General features: G+C 35.5%; 1 protein-coding gene across 1 annotated transcript in view; it reads left to right on the top strand.

Annotated features, from left to right (window-relative positions):
* The window catches only part of BLTP3B (bridge-like lipid transfer protein family member 3B), a gene marked incomplete at its 5' end in the record, with an annotated part of 94,392 nt that extends 73,104 nt beyond the window's left edge, over positions 1 to 21,288 (top strand). The window contains 7 exon segments of the mRNA XM_079714798.1: positions 3,756 to 3,898; positions 4,576 to 4,726; positions 9,522 to 9,775; positions 10,093 to 10,201; positions 18,724 to 18,917; positions 20,612 to 20,719; positions 20,721 to 21,288. Coding sequence (XP_079570924.1) covers positions 3,756 to 3,898; positions 4,576 to 4,726; positions 9,522 to 9,775; positions 10,093 to 10,201; positions 18,724 to 18,917; positions 20,612 to 20,719; positions 20,721 to 20,762 — 1,001 coding nt within the window. The 3' untranslated portion in view covers positions 20,763 to 21,288.
* Between the last annotated feature and the right edge of the window lie 6,070 nt (positions 21,289 to 27,358).

Raw genomic sequence — 27,358 nt, 5'->3', positions numbered from 1 at the left:
CATAGCCAGAGAATAGTTGCCACAGACCCTAAAGCATAACAGACCAGAGGCAAATGTGAATTACTTTTTATATGAAGAGTAATAAACCTATTGATGTAGTTGAAAACAGCTTAGGTAAGGAATGGCTCATAGCTTTAGAAACTGAAGCTTAGAGAAATGAATATACAGTCAGGAAGTAATAGAGGCAGATTTGGAACTCAGCTAGTCTGACTCAGGAACCTCAGTTTTTAACCAACCAGTATGCTATGCTAGTACTCCAGACTTGGGAAATGATTACTATATGTAAACTAAAAGCCTTAACCCAACACTTTTATAGGCAATTCATAGCAATCCCCTTTCCAGCATACTTTACCAGTTAAATGTAGACAAGTTACTGATATGGGTCATAAAAATCTATTCTAGATTCACTGATAGCTCTATTGCCTAGTTCCCTTGCCCCCTTATGGTGTAAAATTCTACTTTAATAGAGGATTTCTGTTTTGTGATCAAATGATGCTTCAAAAACAGTGTTCCTGTAGAAAATATCTCTACTTACTCGTAAAAAGCGTCAGTGATTTTCTTCTTATTTCTGAAAATTAAATAATTAATAAAAGTGACTACCACTCAATGTGGAGAACTTGGAAAATATAAACAACTACAATTTGGAAAATAAAATAACCCAAAAGTCCCACAATCTAGAGAGATCAATTATAATTTATCTTATAAATGTATATATATGTATATATATATATACACACATATATGTATATTTGGTATTCAACCTGCTTTTTATCACTTGTCTATATTAAATTGTCATAAGAATGTACCCTGACCTTTTAATTGTTTCCCTGATACTGGATGTTTAGATTGTTTATAGTTTTCTCACAGCTATAAAGTGCTATAATTATATCATTGTTCATAAATTTTTGTCTTCATTTCTAATAGCTGTCTTAGAATAGATTCCAGCAGTAGGCTGTTTTTAGGATCTTGAAAAATACAAGGGCATTAATTTTATGTGTAACACTTAGACGATATGTGACTGTACATTCGTTATTCTCCTGAACTGTAATAATTTTCTGTCAAAGGAATTGATTTTCATTGGGAAAAGACTTGTTTTTTCTGAGTTCTCTTTTGTTTTGTTTTAATTTTACAAGAAATATATGAATACTTTCTCTTTTAAAAGAAATCAGGTGTCATGGGAATATCTAGAATATCACTTTAATACCACCCTTACTCTGCCCTGATACCATTCCCCATTCCGGAAGTAACTACCATTGACTTTTGGTATATATTGACATAATTCCATACCTTTTTCTTTGTGTTTTTATATACATGTATGTTTATACATATGCACACTAATGCACACACATATATACACGTACACAGGTATATTGTGAGTACATATTTTTGAATATACATGCATATTTATAAATGAACAAATGTGTAGCTGGAGTACCACTCCACCACAGGCTTCTAACTAGTCTCCCCAATTCTCTTCTTGTCAATTTCTTGTTCATACTTCATCCCACAGGCAGAATATTCTTTTAAAAATGTATATACTAAAAAAAAAAAAAAGTATATACTATCATGTCAATTTCCATTTCAGTCTTGATAACTTCTAACAACTATAAGGCTATTAAGTTTAAAAAACTTAACATTGCTGACAGTTGCTCCATGTGATATGGCCCCAGATTACCTTTTCTGCTGTTTTCCCACGTGCTTACTACACTTTAATTATACTATAGTATATTTTAGTCTTTCTGTCAATCTCTTCACTCTGACAAACTTCTTTAGCCTTTGTACCTGTGCCTAGAGTGCTCTTTTTTCTTTCTGTTTACTTTAGCTTAAATATTACTTAAATATTACTTTAATATTACTTAAATATTACTTAAATATTACTTTAATATTACTTAAATATTACTTTAAATATTACTTTATCTTAAATATTACTTTAAATATTACTTAAATATTAAATATTACTTTAAATTACTTTAAATATTACTTAAATATTAAATATTACTTTATCTTAAATATTACTTAAATATTTAATATTACTTAAATATTATTTTTTAATATTAAATATTACTTAAATATTTAAATATTTACTTTATCTGCTTAAATATTACTTTATCTGTGAAATCTTAACCTCTGACAATGTTAGGAACTCCCTGTGAAATGGGAGTTTATTATCTCCTCATACCACAATTGTATTTATGCATTTTCCCTGGCCCTAAAGATAATTTTATTCATCCATTCAATAAATAATTTATTGAGCACCTACTGTTTTGTCAGGCACTGGGTTAGAACCTAATTATATAGTAGTAAATATAATAATAAAAATTATTACAAAGAAAGACAAATACTATATGATGTCACTCATACGTGAGATATATTTTTTTAAAAACCCAAATGAAAACAGAATAAAAACAAGCTTATAGATACAGTAAACAGATTGGTGGTTACCAGAGGGTAAGGGAGTAGGGGAATGGTCATAATGGATGAAGGGAATCAATTGTATGGTTATGGAGGGTAAACTAGACTTTTGGTGGTGATCACTTTGTAGTGTATACAGATATCAAATTATAATGTACATCTGAAAAGAAAGAAATTTTTAACCAGCTACTTGGAAGCTGCATTCAGCAGAGTGTTCTTTCAGTGAATGGAAGTGATACTCATTCTATAATGCATGCACTGTGTTATGAAGACATAATAAAGCTGTTTTTTTTTTTTTTTTTTTTTTTTTTTTTTGTGGTACGCGGGCCTCTCACTGTTGTGGCCTCTCCCGTTGCGGAGCACAGGCTCCGGATGCGCAGGCTCAGCAGCCATGGCTCACGGGCCCAGCCGCTCCGCGGCATATGGGATCCTCCCAGACCGGGGCACGAACCCGTATCCCCTGCATCGGCAGGCGGACTCTCAACCACTGCGCCACCAGGGAGGCCCTAAAGCTGTTTTTAACAACAACAACAGCAACAAAGGAAAGCTTTGTAAAATACTATCACTTAAGGAAAAGGATTTAGTGAAAGAGTAACTTGATTGCTTGTATCATTCAGTGAATTAATCATTTTGAAATCATTTTCAGAATTATTAGCTTTTTTTTAATATAAAGTCAGAATCCATGCAAGATTGAAGTGAAAAAAAATTGAGGCTTTGTTTTGTGTCTTTGGTTCTTCTGATTTTTCTAGATTCATTTTCAATAATTATTTTTATAGTATTTTTTTAAAGTATTGATGTGTTATGGACACAAATTTTTTTTTAAATTGCCTTTTACCACAGACAGTTTGAGAAATATTGAAATATAGCATGTTGAGAAATTAAGGCAGGTCGATAAGGATGGAGAACAATCATATTGACAGTAGTAGCATTAACTTCATGTAGATGAACCGTAGGATACTGAAAAGGGAAATGAAGTGGTCAGACTGGGACCACTGAATGTCAGGTAGAATAGAGGAGGCAAAGCTGGCTGACCAGGAACCTGCTAGTAACACCAGCACCACACCTGCAATGGGAAGAACACAGATTGTGGTTGGCTGTGGTAGATTTCTTTTCATACCGTCTAAGTTTAGGGCTTAGTATCTCTAACATTTTATTGTGGAAAGTTATTTCTTATTATTTGCTAACTAGGCACAGTTTAATTTTTTTTTGCTTATTGTCTTTTAAACATGGCTGTGCTTGAGAAAGTGTAGAAGAAATAATCTGTTTTGGTTAGATAAATGTAACATTGTTGGACCATGTGTAAACTGATTTTAATTTAGTAGTTTACTTCTGTATTATTTCAGGTATTAAAAAGAACTCAACTACAAATTACCAGAGCCCAGCAGATCAGGCAAATGCCAGTGCAAACCTACAGAATTATGGTGAAACCTCTCCAGATGCCATCAGTACAAATTCAGAGGGTGCTCAAGAAAATCATGACGACCTGGTAATCTTTTGAGACACTCTATGAAGAGAAATGCCACCAACTTTATCTCATATTCAATATGTACACATTTAAAGACATTAATATGTAAAATGAATTGACTTAGATTGTGGGTGATTTACTTTGCTCTTTCTACTCTTGAAATTTTTCCTTTGCTCTTACTGAATCGTTTTTCTCTGAATTTCACTTTTCTAAATTTTTTTTTTTTTGTATTGAGGAGGGATGGTTCTATGTTTCTTTTTTCAATTCTTTATATTTTGATCTTAGTTCAATTTAAATATACTTTGAAAAAGTTTGATAGTAAAGATGGTGGTCAGTCCTTATGAGGGGTTGTCTACAAAAGAAATGTTACTGGTTTATTTTAAGCCATCTTCACCCAGTGAAATATTCTTATGGATGACTTGGAAAATAAGTTCAGCATTTAGTGAAAATAGTTTCACACAGAAATGTCATATAATTAATCTTTGTGACCTAAAAATATTCTCTTGACTAAGTAGGAAGAAAGGAAGTGGAAGTTTATCACTGTAGTGCAATAACTGCTTTCTGTTGATCACAAATATATTTTTGGTTTATTAAGTCACAATTGTATTTTCAGAGGTTATAGTAGTTTCCTGTCTTATTTCCTAAATTTTGTTTTGAATTATTTGGTATACTAATATTATTTATGCAATCCTTATTAGATGTCAGTTGTGGTGTTTAAAATTATTGGTGTTAATGGAGAAATTGACATCCGAGGGGAAGATATGGAAATCTGTCTTCAAGTGGACCAAGTGACACCAGATCAGTTAGGCAATATCAGTCTACGGCATTACCTTTGTAATCGTCCAGTAGGTAAGACTTTAACATAATTTAAACTTTTTTTTAAAATTAATTAATTAATTTTTGGCTGAGTTGACTCTTTGTTGCTGCGTGGGGGCTTTCTCTAGTTGTGGCGAGCAATGGCTACTCTTTGTTGCGGTGTGCGGGCTTCTCATTGCGGTGGCTTCTCGTTGTGGACCACAGGCTCTAGGCATGCGGGCTTCAGTCGTTGTGGCTCGTAGGCTCAGTAGTGGAGCACGGACTTAGTTGCTCCGCGGCATGTGGTATCTTCCTGGACCAGGGCTTGAACCCGTGTCCCCTGCATTGGCAGGTGGATTCCTAACCACTGCGCCACCAAGGAAGCCTAAACTTGTTTTGTTTTTTACCCATATGACGCATCAGCAATTCTGTCTTTGATATAAATGAATTCACAGAAAATGACATTTATTTATAATGCAAGAGATTTGTTCTTTTAGATTACCATATTTCAGTAAAGTACTTTAAGTTATTAGAAACATAACCTGTTGAAGAGGTACTCCCTCATTTCTTTTTGTTTCTGCTGTTAAGTTCCATCTTTTACTTTTTCAGTCGTCCCATTCTTTGAGATGATAGGTCTGAGAAAACTAAAATCTTTTCTGTATTAAAAGAGTGATAGGGACTTCCCTGGTGGCACAGTGGTTGGGAGTCCACCTGCCGATGCAGGGGACACGGGTTCATGCCCCGGTCTGGGAAGATCCCACATGCCGCGGAGCAGCTGGGCCTGTGAGCCATGGCCGCTGAGCCTGCATGTCCGGAGCCTGTGCTCCACAACAGGAGAGGCCACAGCAGTGAGAGGCCCGCGTACTGCAAAAAAAATAAAATAAAATAAAATAGAGTGATAAAGTAATCCTAAAAGGTCAAAGTTAGTTCCACACTAGAATAAGTGTCAATTTTTGTATTCCATTATCTTGCTTATAAGCAAACATTTTCTGAGTCTGGCACGTTACTTGATATTTGGTAAAATCACATATCCTGTTCTTGTGGTTTTTCATTCTAAAATCAACACATTCACTTAGACATAGAGGGATATAAGCAACAAGATACACAGTGTATGACGAGGAATACCACATTAAACCATCCCTTTCTCGAACTTTATGTGGAATTATCACTCACGGTTTTCAGTTATTTAAAGAAATGAATTTATTAAAATAGTTATACTAAGAAATTTAAATGACAATGTTCTTTTGAAAAGTCACTGAACTGGAATATTTTTCTTTGCTATATACACAGAATGCTATATCTGATATATAACATGTTGAAATACATATAGTCCTGCATGATATCAAATAAGTATGCTATCACCTCACATCCTGGGAATTGCAAGTAATATGTCTATAAACCAGCATCATAGAAAAAAATTGGCTCCTGGCTTTTTTCTATGTGTAGGCCTTGCAGTTTACAATGTATCTCCTAAAAAACAATTCAAGAATTTCATATTAGCAAGTGTAAATCCCAATAGAATACAAAATGGAGGAAGATAAGTATATAGTTGGAAAGGTTTTGTAGTCAATGGAAAATCAACCAAAAATGATTGAACGTAAAATTTCAAAATCTAGACCCTATTCTATACCCAACACAAACACTTTTTTTCACAGTTTTTTACTTCTTTTTATAGCCCACTTATACCATGTCCACTTATTACTTTGTTTCATGTTGTTCCTGACTGGAGAAATCTTTTTTTTTTTTGGTATGCGGGCCTCTCACTGTTGTGGCCTCTCCTGTTGCGGAGCACAGGCTCCAGACACGTAGGCTCAGCGACCATGGCTCACGGGCCCAGCCGCTCCACGGCATGTGGGACCTTCCCAGATCGGGGCACAAACCCATGTTCCCTGCATCGGCAGGCAGACTCTCAACCACTGCGCCATGAAGGAAGCCCGAAGAAATCATTTTGAAGTACCTTATATGTATGGGTTATACAGTCAGTGCTGTCTAATACCTTATTTTTTCACAGCTGTCTTGGTTGTTTAAAAATAAACAAAATAACAAGAAAGAAAGGAAAGGAAAGGGAAAGGGAATAAAGGGAAAAGGAAAAAAGAATAGCTTGAACATTTAAGACATTAATAAGCCATATGAACAAAGATTGTATTTGATCTACAGTTTATATACACTGTCACTCTGACATGAACAGTTAAAATTTCAAAGTTGGGGCTTCCCTGGTGGCGCAGTGGTAGAGAGTCCGCCTGCCGATGCAGGGGACACGGGTTCGTGCCCCGGTCCGGGAGGATCCCACATGCCGCGGAGGGGCTGGGCCCGTGAGCCATGGCTGCTGAGCCTGTGCATCCGGAGCCTGTGCTCTGCAACAGGAGAGGCCACAACAGTGAGAGGCCCGCGTACCGCAAAAAAAAAAGAAAAAAAAAATTGCAAAGTTGTTTTTGCTTTTGTTTGTTTTTGTTTTTCTATAATGGGTGGACTTTGGATTCCTTTAATAGGAAGACCTTAATGTAAGTTTCATGGCATAAAAGGTAATAAGCAGGAGTGATTTTTGACTAAAGAGAATTTTGTTTCGTTTTATCTCTGTTCTAAATACTCTTTTTTGTTTGAAATTATTTATGGCTGTCAGCTCCCTGGAGTGAGTAGTGTGTGTGTGTGTGTGTGTGTGTGTGTGTGTGTGTAGATAGACATATAAATATATATATAGATAAAAGGCAAAATAAAATCACATTTACCAAGTTGTTTGTTTTCAGTTGCTCTTACTGTTAAGTAGACAAGTTAGTTAACTCTTGTTTTTCTTGGTACAGGAAAGAACACTAACCATCATCAGTTTGTGACCATTTCTTTTACCTTCTATTTTAAAAAATTAAAATATCGAGTTCTTAGTTGTTTAAAGAATTCCTTGGGAGTCTTTTTTTTTTTTTTTCCCTTTGGCAGCTAAGTCCCACGTGGCTTGTGGGATCTTAGTTCCCCGACCAGGGATTGAACCCAGGCCCCGGTAGTGAAAGCACCGAGTCCTAACCACTGTACCACGAGGGAATTCCCTAGGAGTATTTTTGATCTTTTCTAGTATCTATACCATTTATTTAGTTTGAATTGTTAATAAATAGTGCTAACATTAATTAAATATCAATTTTTACCTGAAATAAAAGTTTTGAAAACAACTCTCCACTTTATGTTGCGTGTGGAGATCTATCCTTGGTGCATAAATATACATATCTTTAATTTCTTGCACCTTTCTCCCCTTCACAAATATATATACATTTGACTTCTATAAGACTAGAGGATTCACATGCATACTGAGGAAAATTAAACATCTTTCCATCATGAATTTGATAAATGGGGTCTTCTTATGAGTGCCCATGGGACAGATAACTTTGACCCTCAATAACTGAAGCAGCTTCACCTTTCCAGAACAGTTTGTTTTTAACTCACGTGTTCTATGAATTGTGTGTGAAACTGATCGTATTTTTCTTTTTGCTGCTTGGAAGTTATTTTTGGTCTACCTTTGGCACAGAAAATTAAATAATGTATTTTGAGTTAATAATCTTTCCACTTATCTTTACTTTTCCATTCCCTACTTATTTTTTTATTTTATTTTTTTACATCTTTATTGGAGTATAATTTCTTTACAATAGTGTGTTAGTTTCTGCTTTATAACAAAGTAAATCAGTTATACATATACATATGTTCCCATATCTCTTCCCTCTTGCGTCTCCCTCTTGCACATACCATGTGCATGTTTTCTCCTATTCTTTTTGGAGCTAGGTAATGTAAAATAAACAAAATAGTTACAATGAGGGCCAATTCACTTAAGAAGTTCCACTAGGAACTTTTATTTTTAAAGATATTATATGGGTGTTTATTGAAATTCAAGAAATTTGTTTTGAACTCGATGATTTATAGCTCTGTAAGCCACCTCAAGTTCTTTTTTGGAACAAGGCCAAGGCATAAATAAATGTATATATATATTTCCTTTGCTGTAATTTTAGTATCAAGTTTGTCTTCTAGTAGTAACATTTTAATGGGGTCTTCTCTATTTACCTTTCCAGTTATTTAAGGGCCCAATTTTAGTGAAGAATGTACAAAACTTCAGACTTTTGTCACTACTTGAGAAATGGCTTGAGTCACTTTAAATGCCATGACTGTTTCTTCATCACAGTTGTCCATTATATTATAAATGTATAGATATGTACACACTCAACATATCTGAGTTATGCATCATCAGATTTATATCATGGCATGTTTTTCCATGTAACCAAAAAAATAAAAAAATATATAAAAGTATAGACAAGACAGGGCTTTCCTGGTGGCACAGTGGTTAAGAATCTGCCTGCCAATGCAGGGGACACGGGTTCGAGCGCTGCTCCAGGAAGATCCCACATGCCGTGGAGCAACTAAGCCTGTGTGCCGCAACTACTGAAGCCTGCATGCCTAGAGCCCATGCTCCGCAACAAGAGAAGCCATCGCAGTGAGAAGCCTGCGCAGCACAACGAAGAGTAGCCCCTGCTCCCCGCTCGCCACAGCTAGAGAAAGCCCATGCCCACCAATGAAGACCCAATGCAGACATACACAAATAAATAAATAAATAAATAAATAAATATTTTAGAAAAGTATAGACAAGACAGCGTTATTGCAGTAGAAGATTGTCTATAAAAATGGAAATTGGGAAAATTAAGGTTGGGTACATGTGGTATATGTACTGTTGTAAATATCTTAAATTAAGAGCAAATATTAAAAGTTTATTATTGCTTTAACATTATACAAAGTGACAATACCTCTTAATGACCAATAATTGAGAGTGACATTTTTGAGTAGTGCTACAAAGTTATAATTTTTATTTGTTCTTTTTTCATAGGTTCAGATCATAAAGCTGTAATTCATTCTAAATCTTCTCCTGAGATTACTCTGAGATTTGAAAGTGGGCCTGGTGCTGTAATACACTCTTTGCTTGCAGAAAAGAATGGCTTTCTGCAGTGCCATATAGAAAACTTTAGCACTGAGTTTCTTATATCTTCTCTTATGAATATTCAACATTTTTTGGAAGATGAAACTGTTGCAACAGTGATGCCAATGAAGATACAAGTTTCTAACACAAAAATAAATTTAAAAGTATGTTAACAAATATTTTTATATTTTCGTGTTATAAATGTTCACTTTGCCTACCTGGACTTTGATTCATGTCTAGAAATATGAACTTGTTGGTCTTTGTGGTGATGATGTAGAGGTTTTTCATAGAAATTAGAAAATATCAAAATAAAATGAGCAGTTTTCTCACTGTATGAACTAAAGCATGTTAAAGATATATTTCAAACTCATTAAGAATATTATTGGGTGAAGTAATGTATAAGAAAATGATTAATTGAAGATGATTATTTTTATCTTTTACTTTAATAACAACATGGCAATACTATTTCTCTTTCCTGTAGGATGACAGTCCTCGTAGTAGTACAGTATCCCTTGAACCAGCTCCCGTAACTGTTCATATTGATCATCTTGTGGTAGAGAGAAATGATGATGGCTCTTTTCATATCAGAGGTATATATGAAAACAGTTTAAGTGAACATTTAACTGAAATATGTCATTATTAGTATGCTGATTATTTTTTTTCACTCATACTTTTTATATGCTACTTTATATGTGTATGCATATGTAGTAGTAGATGATTTAGGGACACTGTGAGTACATTGTGATAAAATATCATCCATGTATGAACCTCACGCTCAGGGATAACTCATCTACAATTGATTTAGTATCTGTTCTACAAATGTGTTTTGAATGAAGTCTTTCCAGGGTTATCTCAATCTTCTCCTTTTCAATGAACCCTTCTCTATAACTTGATGTGACTTCTTAATATTCTTGAGTACTTATTCTCCATACATTAGTTACTTATAGTATATTGCTATGTATTTAGTTCTGTTTTAGTGCTTGTATCTCCATTCTAGCAAGATTTCTAAGGTCTCTAATGTAAGGACTGTGTCTTCTAAGGTAGTGTGGAGTAGTGGAAAGAGCTTGAGTTGGTAGACCTAGGTATTCTAGTCCTAACTTTGTTAGTAGCTACTTGAGGGTGAAATGTGAGGGACTGATAAGAGGCAAACCAGAAAAATCTGTAGCCAGAAACCATGAAAGAGAAGACTATTGCTGAGGTAGAAGCAGTTTGTGGGGCACTCTTGACTGAAGAGTCCTTCCTCTCTGGAGCTGGGGAACAGCTACAGCAAACATAGAAGTCAGGCCAACAAAGATCAAAATGTCATCTTAATTACTGATAGAAACTCAGGTAAAGATAGCTCAGGTGTGAGAAGTTCGGTTTGCTGTATGGCTCTTGCTCCCAGATGCTTTAGATCCCAAAACTGCAGGTCTGTCTTACACAAAAGCAGAACAGAGTGCTCCAGTGCTTCAGAGTGCTGAAGAAAAGTTGAGACTTTTAAAGAAATATAATTAATATCCTCAGACAGATGATAGGATCTTGAACTCAAAACAAGAACAAGCTTTTATGGAAAATAACCAGTTAGAAATCCTTGAAAATTAAAAGCCTGATCTTTGAAGTAAAAAATAGTAGGTCACCTAAAATCTATCAGCTCTACCTTCAAGAGATATCCAGAGTCAGACCTGAATCATACAGTATGTAGCTGTCTCAGATTGGCTTCTTTTTTTGTGTGTGTGTGTGGTACACGGGCCTCTCACTGTTGTGGCCTCTCCCGTTGCGGAGCACAGGCTCCGGATGTGCAGGCTTAGCGGCCATGGCTCATGGGCCCAGCCACTCTGCAGCATGTGGGATCTTCCCAGACTGGGGCACAAACCTGTGTCCCCTGCATCAGCAGGTGGACTCTCAACCACTGTGCCACCAGGGAAGCCTTCAGATTGGCTTCTTTCACTTAGTTATATGATTTAAGGTTTCTCCATATCTTTTCAAGGCTTAATAGCTCATTTCCTTTTAGAGCCAAATAATATTCCATTGTCTGAATGTTCCACAGTTTATTTCACCTACTGAAGGACATCTTGGTTGCTTCCATATTTTGGCAGTTATGAATAAAACTCCTGTACACATTCAAGTGCAGGTGTTTGTGTGGACATAAGTTTTCAGCTCCTTTGGGTAAATACCAAGGAGTGTGATTGCTGGATCTTATGGTTAAGAGTACGTTTAGTTTTGTAAGAAAATGGCTGTACTATTTTACATTCTAACCAGCTGTGGATGAGATTTCTTGTTGCTCTGTGTTCTCGCTAACATTTGGTGTTGTCAATGTTCTGGATTTTGGCCATTCTAAATAGGTGTGTAGTGGTATGCTGTTGTTTTAATTTGCATTTTCCTGATGACATATGATGTACACATCTTTTCATATGCTGATTTGCCATCTATATATCTTCTTTTGTGAGGTCCCTCTTAAAGTCATTGGCCTCAGAAAGAGATTTCATATTGATAAAAGATCCCCCAAAACATACCTCAGTCATAAACCTTTATCCATCTAACAACATAACTGAAAAATATAAAGCAAACCTATTTGAAGTAAAGAGAAATGGAATCATATCATATTGAGATGCTACAATCATAGAGAAACTTTTACATGCCTCTCAGAGTACAAGTATAGATACATAAATATAAATATGTGTGTGTGTATATATATATAGATATTTGAATTCAACAAATGGGTAATTTCATATACCCATAAAACTTCTCTATTAATTCAGTCTCAAAGAAAATATCAACAGATTCCAAAACATAGAGTTCATGCAGGCCATTTCTCTGATATCAATTCAATAAAGTTTGTCATTGACATAAAAATGTAGCAGAAAATAAAATATTTTTTAAATTAATTAATTAATTTTATTTTTGGCTGCATTGGGTCTTCGTTGCAGTGTGGGGGCTACTCTTCGTTGCAGTGCGTGGGCTTCTCGTTGCAGAGCACGGGCTCTAAGCGCACAGGCTTCAGTAGTTGTGACACACAGGCTCAGTAGTTGTGGTGCATGGGCTTAGTTGCTCCGCAGCATGTGAGATCTTCCCAGACCAGGGCTCTAACCTGTGTCCCCTGCATTGGCAGATGGATTCTTAACCACTGCGCCACCAGGGAAGTCCCAAATAAAATATCTATACTTGACAAAATTTAAAACAATCCTTGCTCTAACTCTTGGGGACTTATTGGCAACTGAGTGAGATTAACTACTATTTGCTAAAGAAAACAAAAACAAATATTTCTTTTAAATGAGAGGTTTATAATATCTGAAGAAAAATATCTACTTGCATACATATAATGGAGAAATAAAGAATCAAATAAACATAATTTAATGAGTAAAAACTAATTTAAAATCAAGGTGCTTTGAAAAAATTTTCTCTGTATTTTCCCCTATATTTCTTACCTATATTTTACAATTAGTCAAATATCAATACATATTTTACCAATTGTGAACTGTATTTTAATGTAGTAGCTAAGGCAAAAGTGAATCAATGGTCCAGCAAGGGCATATATTTGCATGAAGATCATTTCAATATGGAAACTCCATTTGGATTTGTCTTTAAAGTTGTATGGGTTAAAAAAAAAAATCACACATGAGGGACTTCCCTGGCGTTCCATTGGTTAAGACTCTGCACTTCCATTGCAGGGGGCACAGGTTCTATCCCTGGTCGGGGAACTAAGATCCCACATGCCCCATGGTGTGGCCAAAAAAAAAAAAAAAAAAAAATCACATATTTATCTTTTCAGAATATGTCACATATTTATACACTTCATTTCTTACATTTTTGAAAACTCTTGCTCCTTATCAAATGTTTTACATTTTAGGAATATAATTTTTCTTATTTCATGTTTTTACAGTGACACTTGGATCTTTTCAGCAAAGCCATTTAGGTAGTGATGAAATATTAGAGAAAAGCTTATCCTAGATTTTCTTTAAGTGGGCATCAAAACTCGGTATTATTTAAATTTAGCAGCAGTACTCATGTACATAAAATTTTCTTTTTAAGCATTACTTTTTTAAAAATATATTTATTTATTTTTGGCTGCGTTGGGTCTTTGTTGCTGCGCACAGGCTTTCTCTAGTTGTGGCCAGTGGGGGCTACTCTTTGTTGCTGTGTGCGGGGTTCTCATTGTAGTGGCTTCTTTTGTTGCAGACCACGGGCTCTAGGCGTACAGCCTTCAGTAGCTGTGGCACGCAGGCTCAGTAGTTGTGGCTCGCAGGCTCTAGAGCACAGGCTCAGTAGTTGTGGCGCATGGGCCTAGTTGCTCTGCGGCATGTGGGATTTTCCCAGACAAGGGCTTGAACCCATGTCCCCTGCATTGGCAGGCGGATTCTTAACCACTGCGCCACCAGGGAAGTCCTGTAAATTGTTGATGTACCTTTCAAAAGCTCATTGAGATGATGGAAAATTTTGCTGTGTTATTCACGATATTAGCATTGTACAAAATTTAAGACAATTTATTTTAAAGTAGTTTTCCATTGTCTCTGGGAAGAACAACATATTTTAAGCATAAGCAAGTATGTTTTGTTTTATACAGAGTGTCTCATGTTTTATTTCAGTGTATACCTAAGAGCAATATCATGAAGCAGATTACATTATGTTATTTTTCTTATGTGGAAATGAATTGCATGAGGGTCTTTAGTGTTTGATGTACGTAATGTAACACATAGTCTAATGTACCGCACATAAAGCTTGTATGATAATGTATCATAATTGCGACTCAAATTAATGTATTAGCCATGATAAACAAGTATTTAACAGTTTTATCTGCTTCTTAGAATTTTGAAGCACTTTGGGTAAATAATTTGAATGGCCCTACTTTCTCAAGTAGCTCTTTAAGAAATTTTCAGGTATGAGCGTTCCCTGGTGGTCTAGTGATTAGGATTCGGTGCTTTCACTGCGTGGCCCAGGTTCAATCCCTGGTCGGGGAACTGAGATCCTGCAAGCCACGTGGTACAGCCAAAAAAGAAAAATAAGGAAAGAAATTTTAAGGTATGCTGAGTTTTTCTCCCTTAAAACAAATTTATTTAGCAAACAGGAGCATTCAGAATAATCTGACTAGTAGGTGTTTCAAAAATTAGTTTTAGGTGTTTGTTGCTGTGATAATAGCAGCTTACCTAATATTTTTCTTTACTCCTTCCTGTTCTTTTAGTGTACTATGAGGTATACTTACAGCTGCTCTGGATGTGATTAAATAAAGTTCATCATGAAGGAATAGGTGTTTTTTGTATGTATGTATGTATGTATGTATTTATTTATTTATTGCTACTTATCATAGTACTCCACACTTCTTGGGAAAGACTAGTTTTTCAGTACAGAGAAAGTTAAAATAATTTTTCAGAAAATTACAAAGGTATACTACAATTTCTTGTTGCTCCAGTGAAATATGACTAATTGAGTAACTTAATAACACTGTTATAAGAGAAAAAGACAGAAAATGTTTGTTGTGTATGTGTTTGTGTGTGTGTGTGTGTGTATATATATATATATATATATATATATGGTATGTGTGTATATCCTATGCCATCTGTTGTTAATTACTTTTAATAGTAGTGTCCTGTCTCTCAACATGTCTTGCACCCAACACACCTAGTACCTGGCATACTCCCATCTGAGGCAGTGGCCATTGTGGCATTGACTCCCAGCAAAAGTGTTGTGAGGGAGTACCTCCCAATAGATTATATTGGAATGTTGGGGGTAGGATGGGACACTGTATATTTAACGGTCTGTGATGAACAACTCTTTGACATATACAGCCTTAGAATCATTGCCATAATACTTCCTCACTGGGAATGAGGGAAGAATTTTTAAATTACTAAACCTAAAGAGAAGTGTAAAACCTAAACCTGGAAGAGTGCCTATTGACACTCAGAGAAGACAAATGAATAGACATCTTCTGTCTGAATAAACAGAGAACTGTTAAAACCTCGATTTAAAGTCAAATATTGGGCTTCCCTGGTGGCGCAGTGGTTGAGAGTCCGCCTGCCGATGCAGGGGACACGGGTTCGTGCCCCGGTCTGGGAAGATCCCACATGCCGCGGAGCGGCTGGGCCCGTGAGCCATGGCTGCTGGGCCTGCGCGTCCGGAGCCTGTGCTCCGCAACGGGAGAGGCCACAGCAGTGAGAAGCCCACGTAATGCAAAAAAAAAAAAAAAAAAAAAAAAAAAAAAAAAAAATAAAGTCAAATATTTATTGAACACCTACTGTGGTACTAACAGCAATTAATATTTGAATAATGCTTTCCAGTTTGTAAAGTTCTTTTATATTAAATATTAACTCACTTAATTCTTACCATAACCCTTTGAGATAATTAAGGCAAGTATTCTTATCATCTCCTTTTTGCAAATGAAGAAATTAAAGTTTAGATAAATTGAATGTCTTGTCCAAGGTACAAGATCTAGAAAGTAACTAGCAGAGCCTATGCGAGGGGAAAAGTGTACATTGTCATAAGATGCACATTTCATCCATGAGGGGCATGGATTTGTTCATCAAAATCTGTCTTAAAAACTAGAAAGGAGCTCTTTTAAAGTAAATAAAAGGAAATATGTCTTTCTGTAGTAATAGACTATAATTTCCCCATTGTCAGTTACAGGTTCTCTCCTTTCCTATCCCTTTCCAGTCTCTCCGATCTTTACCCTTGCTTCTTCCTGCCTCTTCCTCCCCATTCCTCCCCTTCTTATCTCTTCCTTTTCCCTTCCTACCTGCTCCTCCCTACTTATCTCTCCCTCTTTTTTTTTTCTAATTGAAGTATTGTTGATTCACAATATTATATTAGTTTCAGGTGTGCAGTATAGTGATGCAATATTTTTATAGATTATACTCCATTAAAAGTTATTACAAGATAATGCCTATACTTCTCTGTGCTATACAATATATCCTTGTTGTTCATCTATTTTAATCTATTTTATACCTAGTAGTTTGTATCTCTTAGTCTCATATTCCTCATTTGCCCCTCCCTGCTTTCTTCTCCCTCTTGGTAACCACTAGTTTGTTTTCTATATCTGTGAGCCTGTTTCTATTCAGAGCAGCACTCTTTACAGTAGCCAAGATATGGAAGCAACCCAAATGGATAAAGAAGATATGAGATATATATATATATATAAACACACACTGTGGAATATTACTCATAAAAATATTACTCATATTACCATAAAAAAGAATGAATTCTGCCATTTACAGCAACATGAGTGTACCTAGAGAATATTAAGCTTAGTGAAATAAGTCAGACAGAGAAAAAGAAATACTAATGATTTCACTTATATGTGGAATCTAAAAGGTACTACAAATGAGTGCATATGCAAAACAGACTCACAGTTAACTCTCTGTCTTTATCTCCAGTTACAGCTACATCCCTCTTCCTCTTTTCCCATCCTCACTCCTCTGTCTCCTCCACTCTCTAGCTCTCTCCCCTCCCTCCTCCTCTATTTCATTCCTTCTTTTTCTCTTCCCATATTTCTTCCTCTTCTCTTCTTTCCCTCTCCTTCCCTTTTCTCTCCTCATTCCACCTCCCAGTGATTAAAATAAAATGGGTTTCAGAATAGTTTGGTCAGTGTTTTTTTCATTATTCTTAGGATCCCATGAGTAGTGAGATATAGGCTAAATAAAATGGGCCTTGGGCCCTCTATTTTCCTCACTACAGCCTATGTAACTCAGCTTTTTTTTTTTTAAGTTCATATTAGCATTCTATGTCAGATTTCATTTAAAAGAAGAGTTTTGCTCCTCTAAAAGTTTGAAAACCAAAAGTATGTTATAAATTTGTAATCAAGTAGAATTTTAGGGGTGTTATTAATTTTTTGAGGTTGAAAGAGTGGAGAATTTGGCTTTTTCATGCAGGATTTCTCTTACAGTCACTGCCAAGCTGAATCGTATGCTAGTCTGAACCAATACAACAGTTTTTGTAGTTTTTTTCCTAGTTAGTACTACTAAAAACATAATCAGTACAGGACAATATTGTAAAAAGTAGTTTCTGATTTGAGACCACTGTAATATAATGAACCCAAGAACAGACCAAAACTCAACTAGATGTCATTTATCCATGTTGATGGAACTATTCCATTTTTATATATACAGAATAGGGGTAAAATTGATAGAACCATTATGGAGGGTAATTTGGCAATATGAACAAAAGCTTTAAAAAATATTTTTGTTCTTTGACTTAGCTAACCCCTTCTGGAAATCTTTTTAAGGGGAAAAATTATTTTGAGCAGTATTACTCTTTTGTCTGCTCAGTATAATTTGATATGGTGAACTGCCTTTCTATCATGACTGTTGCATGTGATTTTGGTGGACTTAGCAATCATATGACCCTATCACAAAAATGGAGATGGGACCCAGCAGGGCCAATGAAAAGACTTCAGCCCTTGGGACACTGAGTGATATATGAATGGACTGTGACCCAAGCATTCTGAGTCTTTTTTTGTAAATTGAAAAGGACACTGAGAGAGAAGGGGTCACAGGCTGTAAAACTTACTTGTTTGGGGTCACCAGAGGCTACCTTTGCCATCATATGACTGAAATAACCCAGAAGAGAAGAAAAGTGGACCTGAGAAGTAGAGAGAGTCAAGTTCCTAAATTGACACTCCTGAGGACATCATATGAATTCCAGTATCTGGCTCTACCTGAAGCACCATCACTTGTTTTTGATTACTGATTTAATCTCTTTATGTGTTGTATTTGTGTCTATTTCTTACTGAATCTATTTTGGTAGCTTGTGTCTTTGTAGGAATTTTTCTCTTTCATCTAAGCTATCTAATTTATTGGTATACAGTTCTTCACAGTATTCCTTTACTATTTTAATTTCTGTTAGGTTGATAGTAACGTCCCTTCTTTCATTTCTGATTCTAGTAATTTGTTTCCTTTTTTATTTTTTGGTCCATCTAACTAAGGTTTTATCAATTTTATTCATCTTTTCAACAGATGAGCTTTTGGTTTTGATTTTGTTCATCTTTTCAATGAATGAGCTTTTTTGTTTTATTGACTTTATTGTTTTTCTGTTTCATAATGTCTTCCTACTAATAGAGATACTCATTTTTAAATTAGTTTTTCACAAGAGAACTTAAGATTTATCAAGTATTTAGAAATGTTATCTGAGTATTTATTTGTTGTATTAGATTCTCAGATGCTTAACACTAGAAATGATTTGAAAGAAGATGTCAGAAGTGATTCAGTGCTGCTTACCAGTGGAAAGTGTGATCTGAAAAAACAACACAGTGTCACTCAAGCCACTCAGACGAGCCCAGAGGTTCCTTGGCCTTCTCGGTCAGTCAACTTTCCTGAGTGCTCCTTTGACTTTACTAGGGAACAGGTAATGGAAAAACTAGTTCATTCTCATTCAGTTTCAGCAATTAAAATAAATATTAAATAGTTAAGACATTATTTACTTATTTAACGTTTGTTGAGTGCTTGTTATATGCCAGGCACTGTGTTAGATGCTGTTGATACAATGTTGAGCAAGGTATGGACATTCCCAGCCTTCACAGAGTTTGTAGTCTGATGGAAGATAAAGGAGTAAATGTGGGACAGTGCCAGTTTCTGGAATCTACGAAGGCTTCTTGGAAGATATATTCATTTTGATGTCTTATTTTTAAGTTGCGAAAGTATTATATTTCAGAACTTTGGAAAAATATTTTAAAACAACTCTATCATATTGTAACCTCCTACAGTGCTGTCAGTATTTTTAAATTTTTCCTCCCAGGCTCTTTCCATAATTTTTCTAAACAATTACTATTCTAGTGTATATAACTATTTTTTTTTACTTAACATTGTTTAACAGATATTTTCCATATTGCTATGTATGCTTCGTATATGTATTTTATTTGTTTTTTTAATTCAAGTATAGTCGATGCTTCATATTTATTGTTAGTGACAGATTAATATGGGTGTGGATGTATTGTCATTTCTAAAGGTTCCTCTTAACATTTGTTAATATCTGAGTTGCTTCTTATTTTTTGCTGTTATCAAATTCTGTCTAGCAGAATTTTAATTCTCTATAACAGAACCACAGAATGAGTTCATTCATCTGTTTAACAGGATTTGTTGGATGTCAACTCTAAGCTAAGGCTATAGAATTGTAACAGTATACCACTCCTTGTCTACTAAGAAACTCAAAGTTTAGTGGGAAAGACAGGAGCATGTAAACGGTAGTCAGAACATACTGTTTTATGTGTTATATGTACTAGAGTTTGGGAAGTATAGTGAAATACCCAACTTGGTCTGTAAGGCAGGCATTCTTAAGCTGGTACTAAAAGGTCTGAGAACTCTTTGAAATTGAACGAATTTATTTTAATATATCTGTGTAAATGTGTTTTCCTGTGGAGAAAGTTTTATCACATCTTCCTGGTTAGGTGTTAGGGAGTGGTTCTAAGAGGATAAAATGCTTGAACCAAGTCTTAATGAGGGGAGACCTATTGACATCTAGATGAAAATGTCTAATGAGATATTCAGAATGTGGGTCTGGGGCTCAAGAGAGAGGCTTGTGCTGGATCAGGCTATTTATAGTTATTGGAGCCACAGGAGTAGATGAGATCATCTAAGAGAGTGGCTCCAGTGATAAGAGAAGGCGACCAATTATGGAATTTAATAGAATATGAAAAATTTAAGGGTTCTTAAACAGCTGAGGAAGAGATGAAAAGTCCATAGGTAGAGAGGGATAAACAAGAAAGAACTGTAGCATAAAAGGCAAAAGAGGAGAGAGGCTTAGCAAGGAGTGGTGAAGTCAGCAGCATCTTAAGAGAAATTGAAATTAAACAAAATCACTATTAGATTTGGAAATTAGAAGTTAATTAGTGTTTTGAATTGCTGGGTCAAAACTTACGGACATTTTTAAGTGCTTGGTATGAGTTTCCAAATAACTTCTCAAAGCAGTTTTCGGCTTAAGTGCATCCTCACCAGCATTGGGTAATTTTACTGACTCATGTGTCACACCTTTGATACTGTATAAATAGTTTGTGTTTTCTGAAAATGGTTAAGTTTTCTTATTTTCCAAATTTATCATTTCAGCTCATGGAAGAGAATGAATCTCTTAAACAGGAATTGGCTAAAGCTAAAACAGCTCTTGCAGAGGCTCACTTGGAAAAAGATGCTCTTCTCCATCATATAAAGAAGATGACAGTTGAATAGCAGGAGTGGCAGTCAGAAACTCAAATTATAGCTCTGGAGTATGGTGGTTATATTTATACTGTGATGTTACCAATTAGTGGAAGACTTTCCTTTTCATGAAAAGACAATAAAATGAAATAGAATGTGATGCAGTGGTGACTATTCCAAAGCCAGTTTAGAAAATACTAGGTACGGGCATTACAATCTTTTGGTTGTTTTGTGTTTTGGAGTTTAAACCCTCTTTTAAACTGGTGTGATATAGGGAAGTCGACGCATACTGTAAAATAATTACCTGCCTAATGAATAGAAGATGTCATTTCCTAATTTTGATATTACATTATAGGCATTTTTTAAAAAGAAAAATTAAAATCTATGTGTTCCCACTATTTATCACTATTTGTTAATAATTTACTATTATTTACAAAGATTCAGATGCTTTTAGGGCTAATGTAAAATAAAAGGAGGCTTACATTTTAAATGTTATTAAAATTATGTACTTAAATCTATATTTAATTACTGTAAAAAAAAGTCCAATCAAATTAATAAATATCTAATGGCTCGGTTTGAAAATTCTAGAAAATCATCACCCTACTGCACTTATGAAGTAACTTGAAAATGTGAAAAAGAATCATTTTAAGTGATGGGTAAACTGTGTAAGTTGAAGCTATAATTTTCAACAAAGAAGATGGCACAAATGTTAAAATAAAAAGCACAAACTGTAAAAAAGCAAGACATTAGAGTATATGGCCAGCTGATTTAAAAAGCATTATTTGTACATTCCTTTAAACATTTATTGTTAGAAGTAAAAGAGTAATTTAACTATCCTACTAAATTTAGCAGCATTTGTAACTATAAGAATTTTAACTAATACTATTTATATTAGTTCTTCACCTTCATCTTTCCTCTAAGGAAGGGTATGTTTTCAGAGAATTTTCTTTTCACATACATAAAGCAATTTCATACCATTCCTGTAGTATCACAACAGGTGGATGTTTGCACATGTCAAATTTATAATGCTAGTTTTGATTAAAGTTCTATGTGACTTATATATTATCTTCTATAATAGGAAAAACTGGTAAATTTTGAATTTTATTTTCTAGGGATTGTTAAGTTTGAAACCAACATGAGAGAGAATCTCAATCATGCATTATGAAATAAAAGTTTATGAGTACTTAAGAAACAGAGGCTTTTAACAATTTAAAATATATTTCTGATAGAATTAAACTAAGTGGGGTCTATTTTAAAATTCACATTCTTAAACATAAATATATCCAAGATAGAACATGAAATAGCTGGACTGCTCTTTCTTTAAGATACTTGAAAATTTTCTAATTTTCAACCACGTTCGGACACTTTATGGTGCTTTGCTTGTTTGGTATGACTTATATAGCCATCCCTCTATCTAAGTACTTGGAAGGAAATACATGTTTCATTTTACATTAAGTGTTGGAGTGATTTTAGATTTTATTGAAAATGGTACTGGCTTTTTTTTTTCCCTATAATGTCCATTTTAATTTACATTATTTAAAATACAGGCCCTGTTTTGGGAGCTAAGGATACAGCAAAGAACAAGTTAAATTGTTATTATTTTACCTCAGAGTGTTTTAAAAATCCTGTTAAACCATTTTAATCTAAGACTATTATATAGTTTTAGATTAAAAGCAAAGGTCTAGGGCTTCCCTGGTGGTGCAGTGGTTGAGAGTCCGCCTGCTGATGCAGGGGACACGGGTTCGTGCCCCGGTCCGGGAAGATCCCACATGCCGCGGAGCGGCTGGGCCCGTGAGCCATGGCCGCTGGACCTGCGCGTCTGGACCCTGTGCTCCGTAACGGGAGAGGCCACAACAGTGAGAGGCCCGCGTACCACACACACACAAAAAAAAAGCAAAGGTCTAATTAAATATTTTAAATGTATAGTTTATATCCTTAGTAGAGTACTTTTGATCTGTAGGTATATAGTCAACAAAAGCAGTCTCTATTATAGAAAAGCAGGATTGATGGGACATTAACTTCTTCAGAGCTTTCAGTGTTTCTCAGACTTGAGCTATTTGCTCTATATGAATTTTAAATTTATGATGTATTATAATTATTTAGTGTTATAGATGCTGAATGTTTTTCTTATTTTCAATTTATTTGGCCTTCTCAAGAAAATCATATAAATAGTAGAGATGATAATTAATGTGGATCTGAATATTCTGTATGCTTTGTTAGATTTTTAAAAATTTATAGTGATTACTATTTTTATAGAGATTTAAAATTAATAAAACACTTCCAAAAGCATTATGTAATTCCCACAGCAAACCTGGGAGGTAGGTATTATTCACATTTTAAAAGTTAAATAAAAACCTTAAGGCTCAGAAAGAACAAGTGACTTGACTGAAATCACAATAACCTGCTCTTTTACTTAAATCCAAATTATATGCTTTTATTTTATCTTATTCCTTATTTCACAGATTTTTACTGAGGTGGGGAAAGGAATCACTTATTGGTCTTTTATCTGCTTTTCTTTTAAACATAAATAATAATACTTTTAAAGTGTGTGTGTGTGTGATGTATGTATTATTCAAACTATTTAAAAGATAAGGGGAGAATTTTTTTTAAGTTAACCACAACCTTTTTAGCTGTGTGAGAAATATAGGAATCAACCTGTAATAAACTTAACAGAGTTTTTAAATGACCACAAAATAGATATAAAGTTGCCATGTCTTTGCTAAATCCCTAGCAGAGATGTTAGTAATCAGGGGAAGAAAATGATATTTGTGTTTTCCTTTTTAATTTTACATATGTGAAAAACATTTTCTTGGCATCTTGTTTTTTTTTTTTCTTTTCTCATTTTATCCTAGAATTCAAAAGATCACCATGTGACACTAGTTGTAATGAAACATTATTTTTATTTAAGCCATGTAAGAATGGCTATATAAGATTGCAGGCAAATATATGTGAAAAAATTAACCAGAAGCTCCTTTTGGATTTTTATTGTAGTTATTGTTATTCAGTACTTGTCAATACAGGGGTTAAAACTTCCTCTTTAAGTTTTTATTAACGTATCCAATCTGAGGTACCACCATCACCCTGGTTTCCAAGCTGGTAACCTAGAACTCCTCTTAGACACCTTCCTCTCCCTAACTGCAACCCCCGACCCCCAAATCAGTTCACTACTGCGTCCTGTCATTTTACCTTGTAAATTTGTCTACTTCTCTTCACTTAACCACCTTCCTAATCTAAGCTACCATCAGCACTTTTTAACCTGCATTACTGCAGTCGACTCCTAACTGGGCTTCCTAAGCTACTCTGGCCTTCCTGATTTATTTTAATAGGCAGGGAGAATTCTCTTTTTTGAAGTGCAGTTTTAATCAAGGCAATCCACCTACCCCCAGATTCACCTCTAGCTTAAAAAACATTAATGGCATTTCATTGCTCTTATGATTAAAACAAAAATATGTTGCCTATGAGATTATGTATTAGGGCCACTATTTATATTATAATTCTGAACGTTGAAAAAGTTAATGTCTCAAAACATTAAAACAATGACTGGCACATCACCTTAAAAAGCATTTAATAGAGGTTAGTTATTATTATTACTTCTTAGTTTCATTTTGCACCATGTTTCACTTTCTTTGTGTTCTACCCTCATTGCACTTTAACTGTCTGGAATAAGTGAGAATCAAAGTGCCTCTTCCACCATAGGAACCTTTGTTCATTCTATTCCTTTGGCTTGAAGTACTTTCATCGCTTAGTTAATTCCTGTTTGTCTTTTGGATCTTAGCTCATTCATCACTTCCTCAGGGAAGCATTCCCTAATTTCTTTCACCAGAGTAAGACCCACTGTTATACATTATCACGCAAACACATACCACTGCTTAGCATTGAACACCTGTGTAATTTTATATGTTTTTGATTAATGTAGACCCTCTACATTGTAAACTCCATGAGGACAGGAATTGTGTGTGTTTTTGTTGCCACTGTTCAACTTTGTATTCCTTGTGCCTATACAGTGCCTGGCACATAGTAGGTTCTCAGTAAAGTTGTTGAAAGAATAAAATGAATGGATGGGGTATCAAAGATGTTTTTCAGATATTGAGTTCTTCCTCTCAGTTGGATTGAGGGGAAATGGAACATAGGCATAAAAGTTGGAGGTGGTATTTATTAAAAGTGGCAGACTCCTTGAGTCCATAGGGAAAGAAAAAGATGGAGAATGGATAAATTTGCCATATTATGTCCTTCTGAATTTTAAATACCTGAAATTCTAGATGATTTATCACAAATCATCACAAAAGAGAAAATTAGCACATCGATTCATACAGCCACTGCAGTGCCAGAATGTCATCTGGCTTTGATTGTAACATATGGTGTTGCGGCTGTTGAGATCTGCCGGTCCTGTCAGCTAAACAGAATGGAAATAAGGCCAAAAAAGTAGTGGCTGAAATAGTTTTCAATATTGAGAAATTGATACACAGGATCAGTTGTGCCTAATTCCTTAAGGTGTTAACAGTCTCATTTTACCTTGCACCCAGGGATGCTAAAGAGAATAAATTTTGAGCTATGTTTCAATTTCCTTTTAGAATAAAATACCCAAAGTTGGAATTATGCAGGATATATATAGAAACATTAAAGAAGTAATGTTTTTAAACACTGATTTCTTCATTAAATTATAATACTTCACATTTAAAAAAAATTTTGCTGCTTTTTTGAGAAGTACAAAAATTAAGGTAACATGAAGCAAAAATGTAAGCATGATGATTTTTTTAAACTGTTAGGTATTATCTAATAGATTATTGTACACTGGAAGGAAATTCATGTTAATGTTACAATATTGAAATTCAATATAAGTGCTGCCTACACTACTGGGCTGGTGGGTCTGAGGATTTGAAACTCTTATGAAAAAAATTTTAAGACATATGAAATCAATTAAATGTCTTTTTTTTTCTATTTGTATAGTATGATAGTTTTTTCTAGTCTTAGAAAAAAAAATGTATCACTAAATCACCAAGAGGAGTAATCGGGGTTTTAAAAGATTTTGAAACCATTTAGACTAAAAGGCAGTAGTAAATAATTTATACATTAGGTTTTATTTTCACTTTGCTTGTGTCACCAATCAAAAGTCAATTCATTCTTTCCAATAACTTATATTAAGCTGATTGAATGGTAAGTAAAATTTCTCATTCTTGACTTTAATTCTTCACTTTTACTGAAGACATATTTGATTGTTTAGGTGAAGAAATATACCTGAGCATTTTGGAGTTTAAGAGAGTACAGTGAGGTGATTAACCTTCTTCTTGCAACCACTTAGGAGAATTGTTTTATTGATGTAACAAAAAACTCAAATACTGAATTACAACCATCAAGACTGAGAATTTTAAAAATAAAAGAGAGACCTTCAAGGTGGCAGAGGAGTAAGACATGGAGATCACCTTCCTCCCCACAAATACATCAGAAATACATCTACATGTGGAAAAACTCCTACAGAACACCTACGGAATGCTGGCAGAAGACCTCACACTTCCCAAAAGGCAAGAAACTCCCCCACATACCTGGGTAGGGCAAAAGAAAAAAGAGGAAACAGAGACAAAAGAATAGGGATGGGACCTGCACCTCTGGGAGGGAGCTACGAAGAAGGAAAAGATTCCATACACTAGGAAGCCCCTTCACTGGCGGAGACGGGGTGGCAGGGGGGAAACTTCGGAGCCACGGAGGAGAGCGCAGCAATAGGGGTGCAGAGGGCAAAATGGAGAGATTCCCGCACAGAGGACTGCTGCCAACCAGCACTCACCAGCCTGAGAGGCTTGTGTGCTCACCCACCAGGGCGGATGGGGGCTGGGAGCTGAGGCTCAGGCTTCAGAGGTCAGATCCCAAGGAAAGGAGTTGGGTTGGCTGCGTGAACACAGCCTGAAGGGGGCTAGTGCACCACAGGTAGCCGGGAGGGAGTCTGGGAAAAAGTCGGGATCTGCCCAAGAGACAAGAGACCACTGTTTTGGGGTGGGAGGAGAGGGGATTCAAAGCACCGCCTAAATGAGCTCCAGAGATGGGTTCGAGCCGTGGCTATCAGTGCAGATGCTAGAGATGGGCATGAAATGCTAAGGCTGCTGCTGCAGCCACCAAAAAGCCTGTGTGCAAGCACGGGTTACTATCCACACTTCTGCTTCTGGGAGCCTGTGCAGCCCACCACTGTCAGGTTCCCATGATCCAGGAACAACTTCCCTGGCAGAACACACAGCACGCCTCAGGCTGGTGCAATGTCATGTTGTTCTCTGCTGCCACAGGCTTGCCCTGCATTCCGTACCCCTTCTTCCCCCCATCCTGAGTGAGCCAGAGCCCCCGAACCAGCTGCTCCCTTAATCCCATCCTGTCTGAGCAAAGAACAGATGCCTTCATGTGACCTACAGGCAGAGGTGGGGCCAAATCCAGAGCTGAACCCCAGGAGCTGTGCGAACAAAGAAGAGAAGGAAATTTCTCCCAGCTTGGGAGCAGCTGTAGACTTGTGGTTTGCTTTCTGCATCAAATGTGCTTCTGGTTTTATGCTTATCTTAGTATTTAGAGTTTATTATCATTGGTAGATTTGTTTATTGATTTGGTTGCTCTCTTCCTTTATATATATATATATATATTTTTTCTTTTTTCTTTTTCTGAGTGTGTATGTATATGCTACTTTGT

Source organism: Hyperoodon ampullatus (genome assembly GCF_949752795.1).
Source record: "Hyperoodon ampullatus genome assembly, chromosome: 11".
Lineage (NCBI taxonomy): Eukaryota > Metazoa > Chordata > Mammalia > Artiodactyla > Ziphiidae > Hyperoodon > Hyperoodon ampullatus.
Note: the sequence above shows the minus strand (reverse complement) of the source record. Positions and strands in the feature narration are given on the sequence as shown.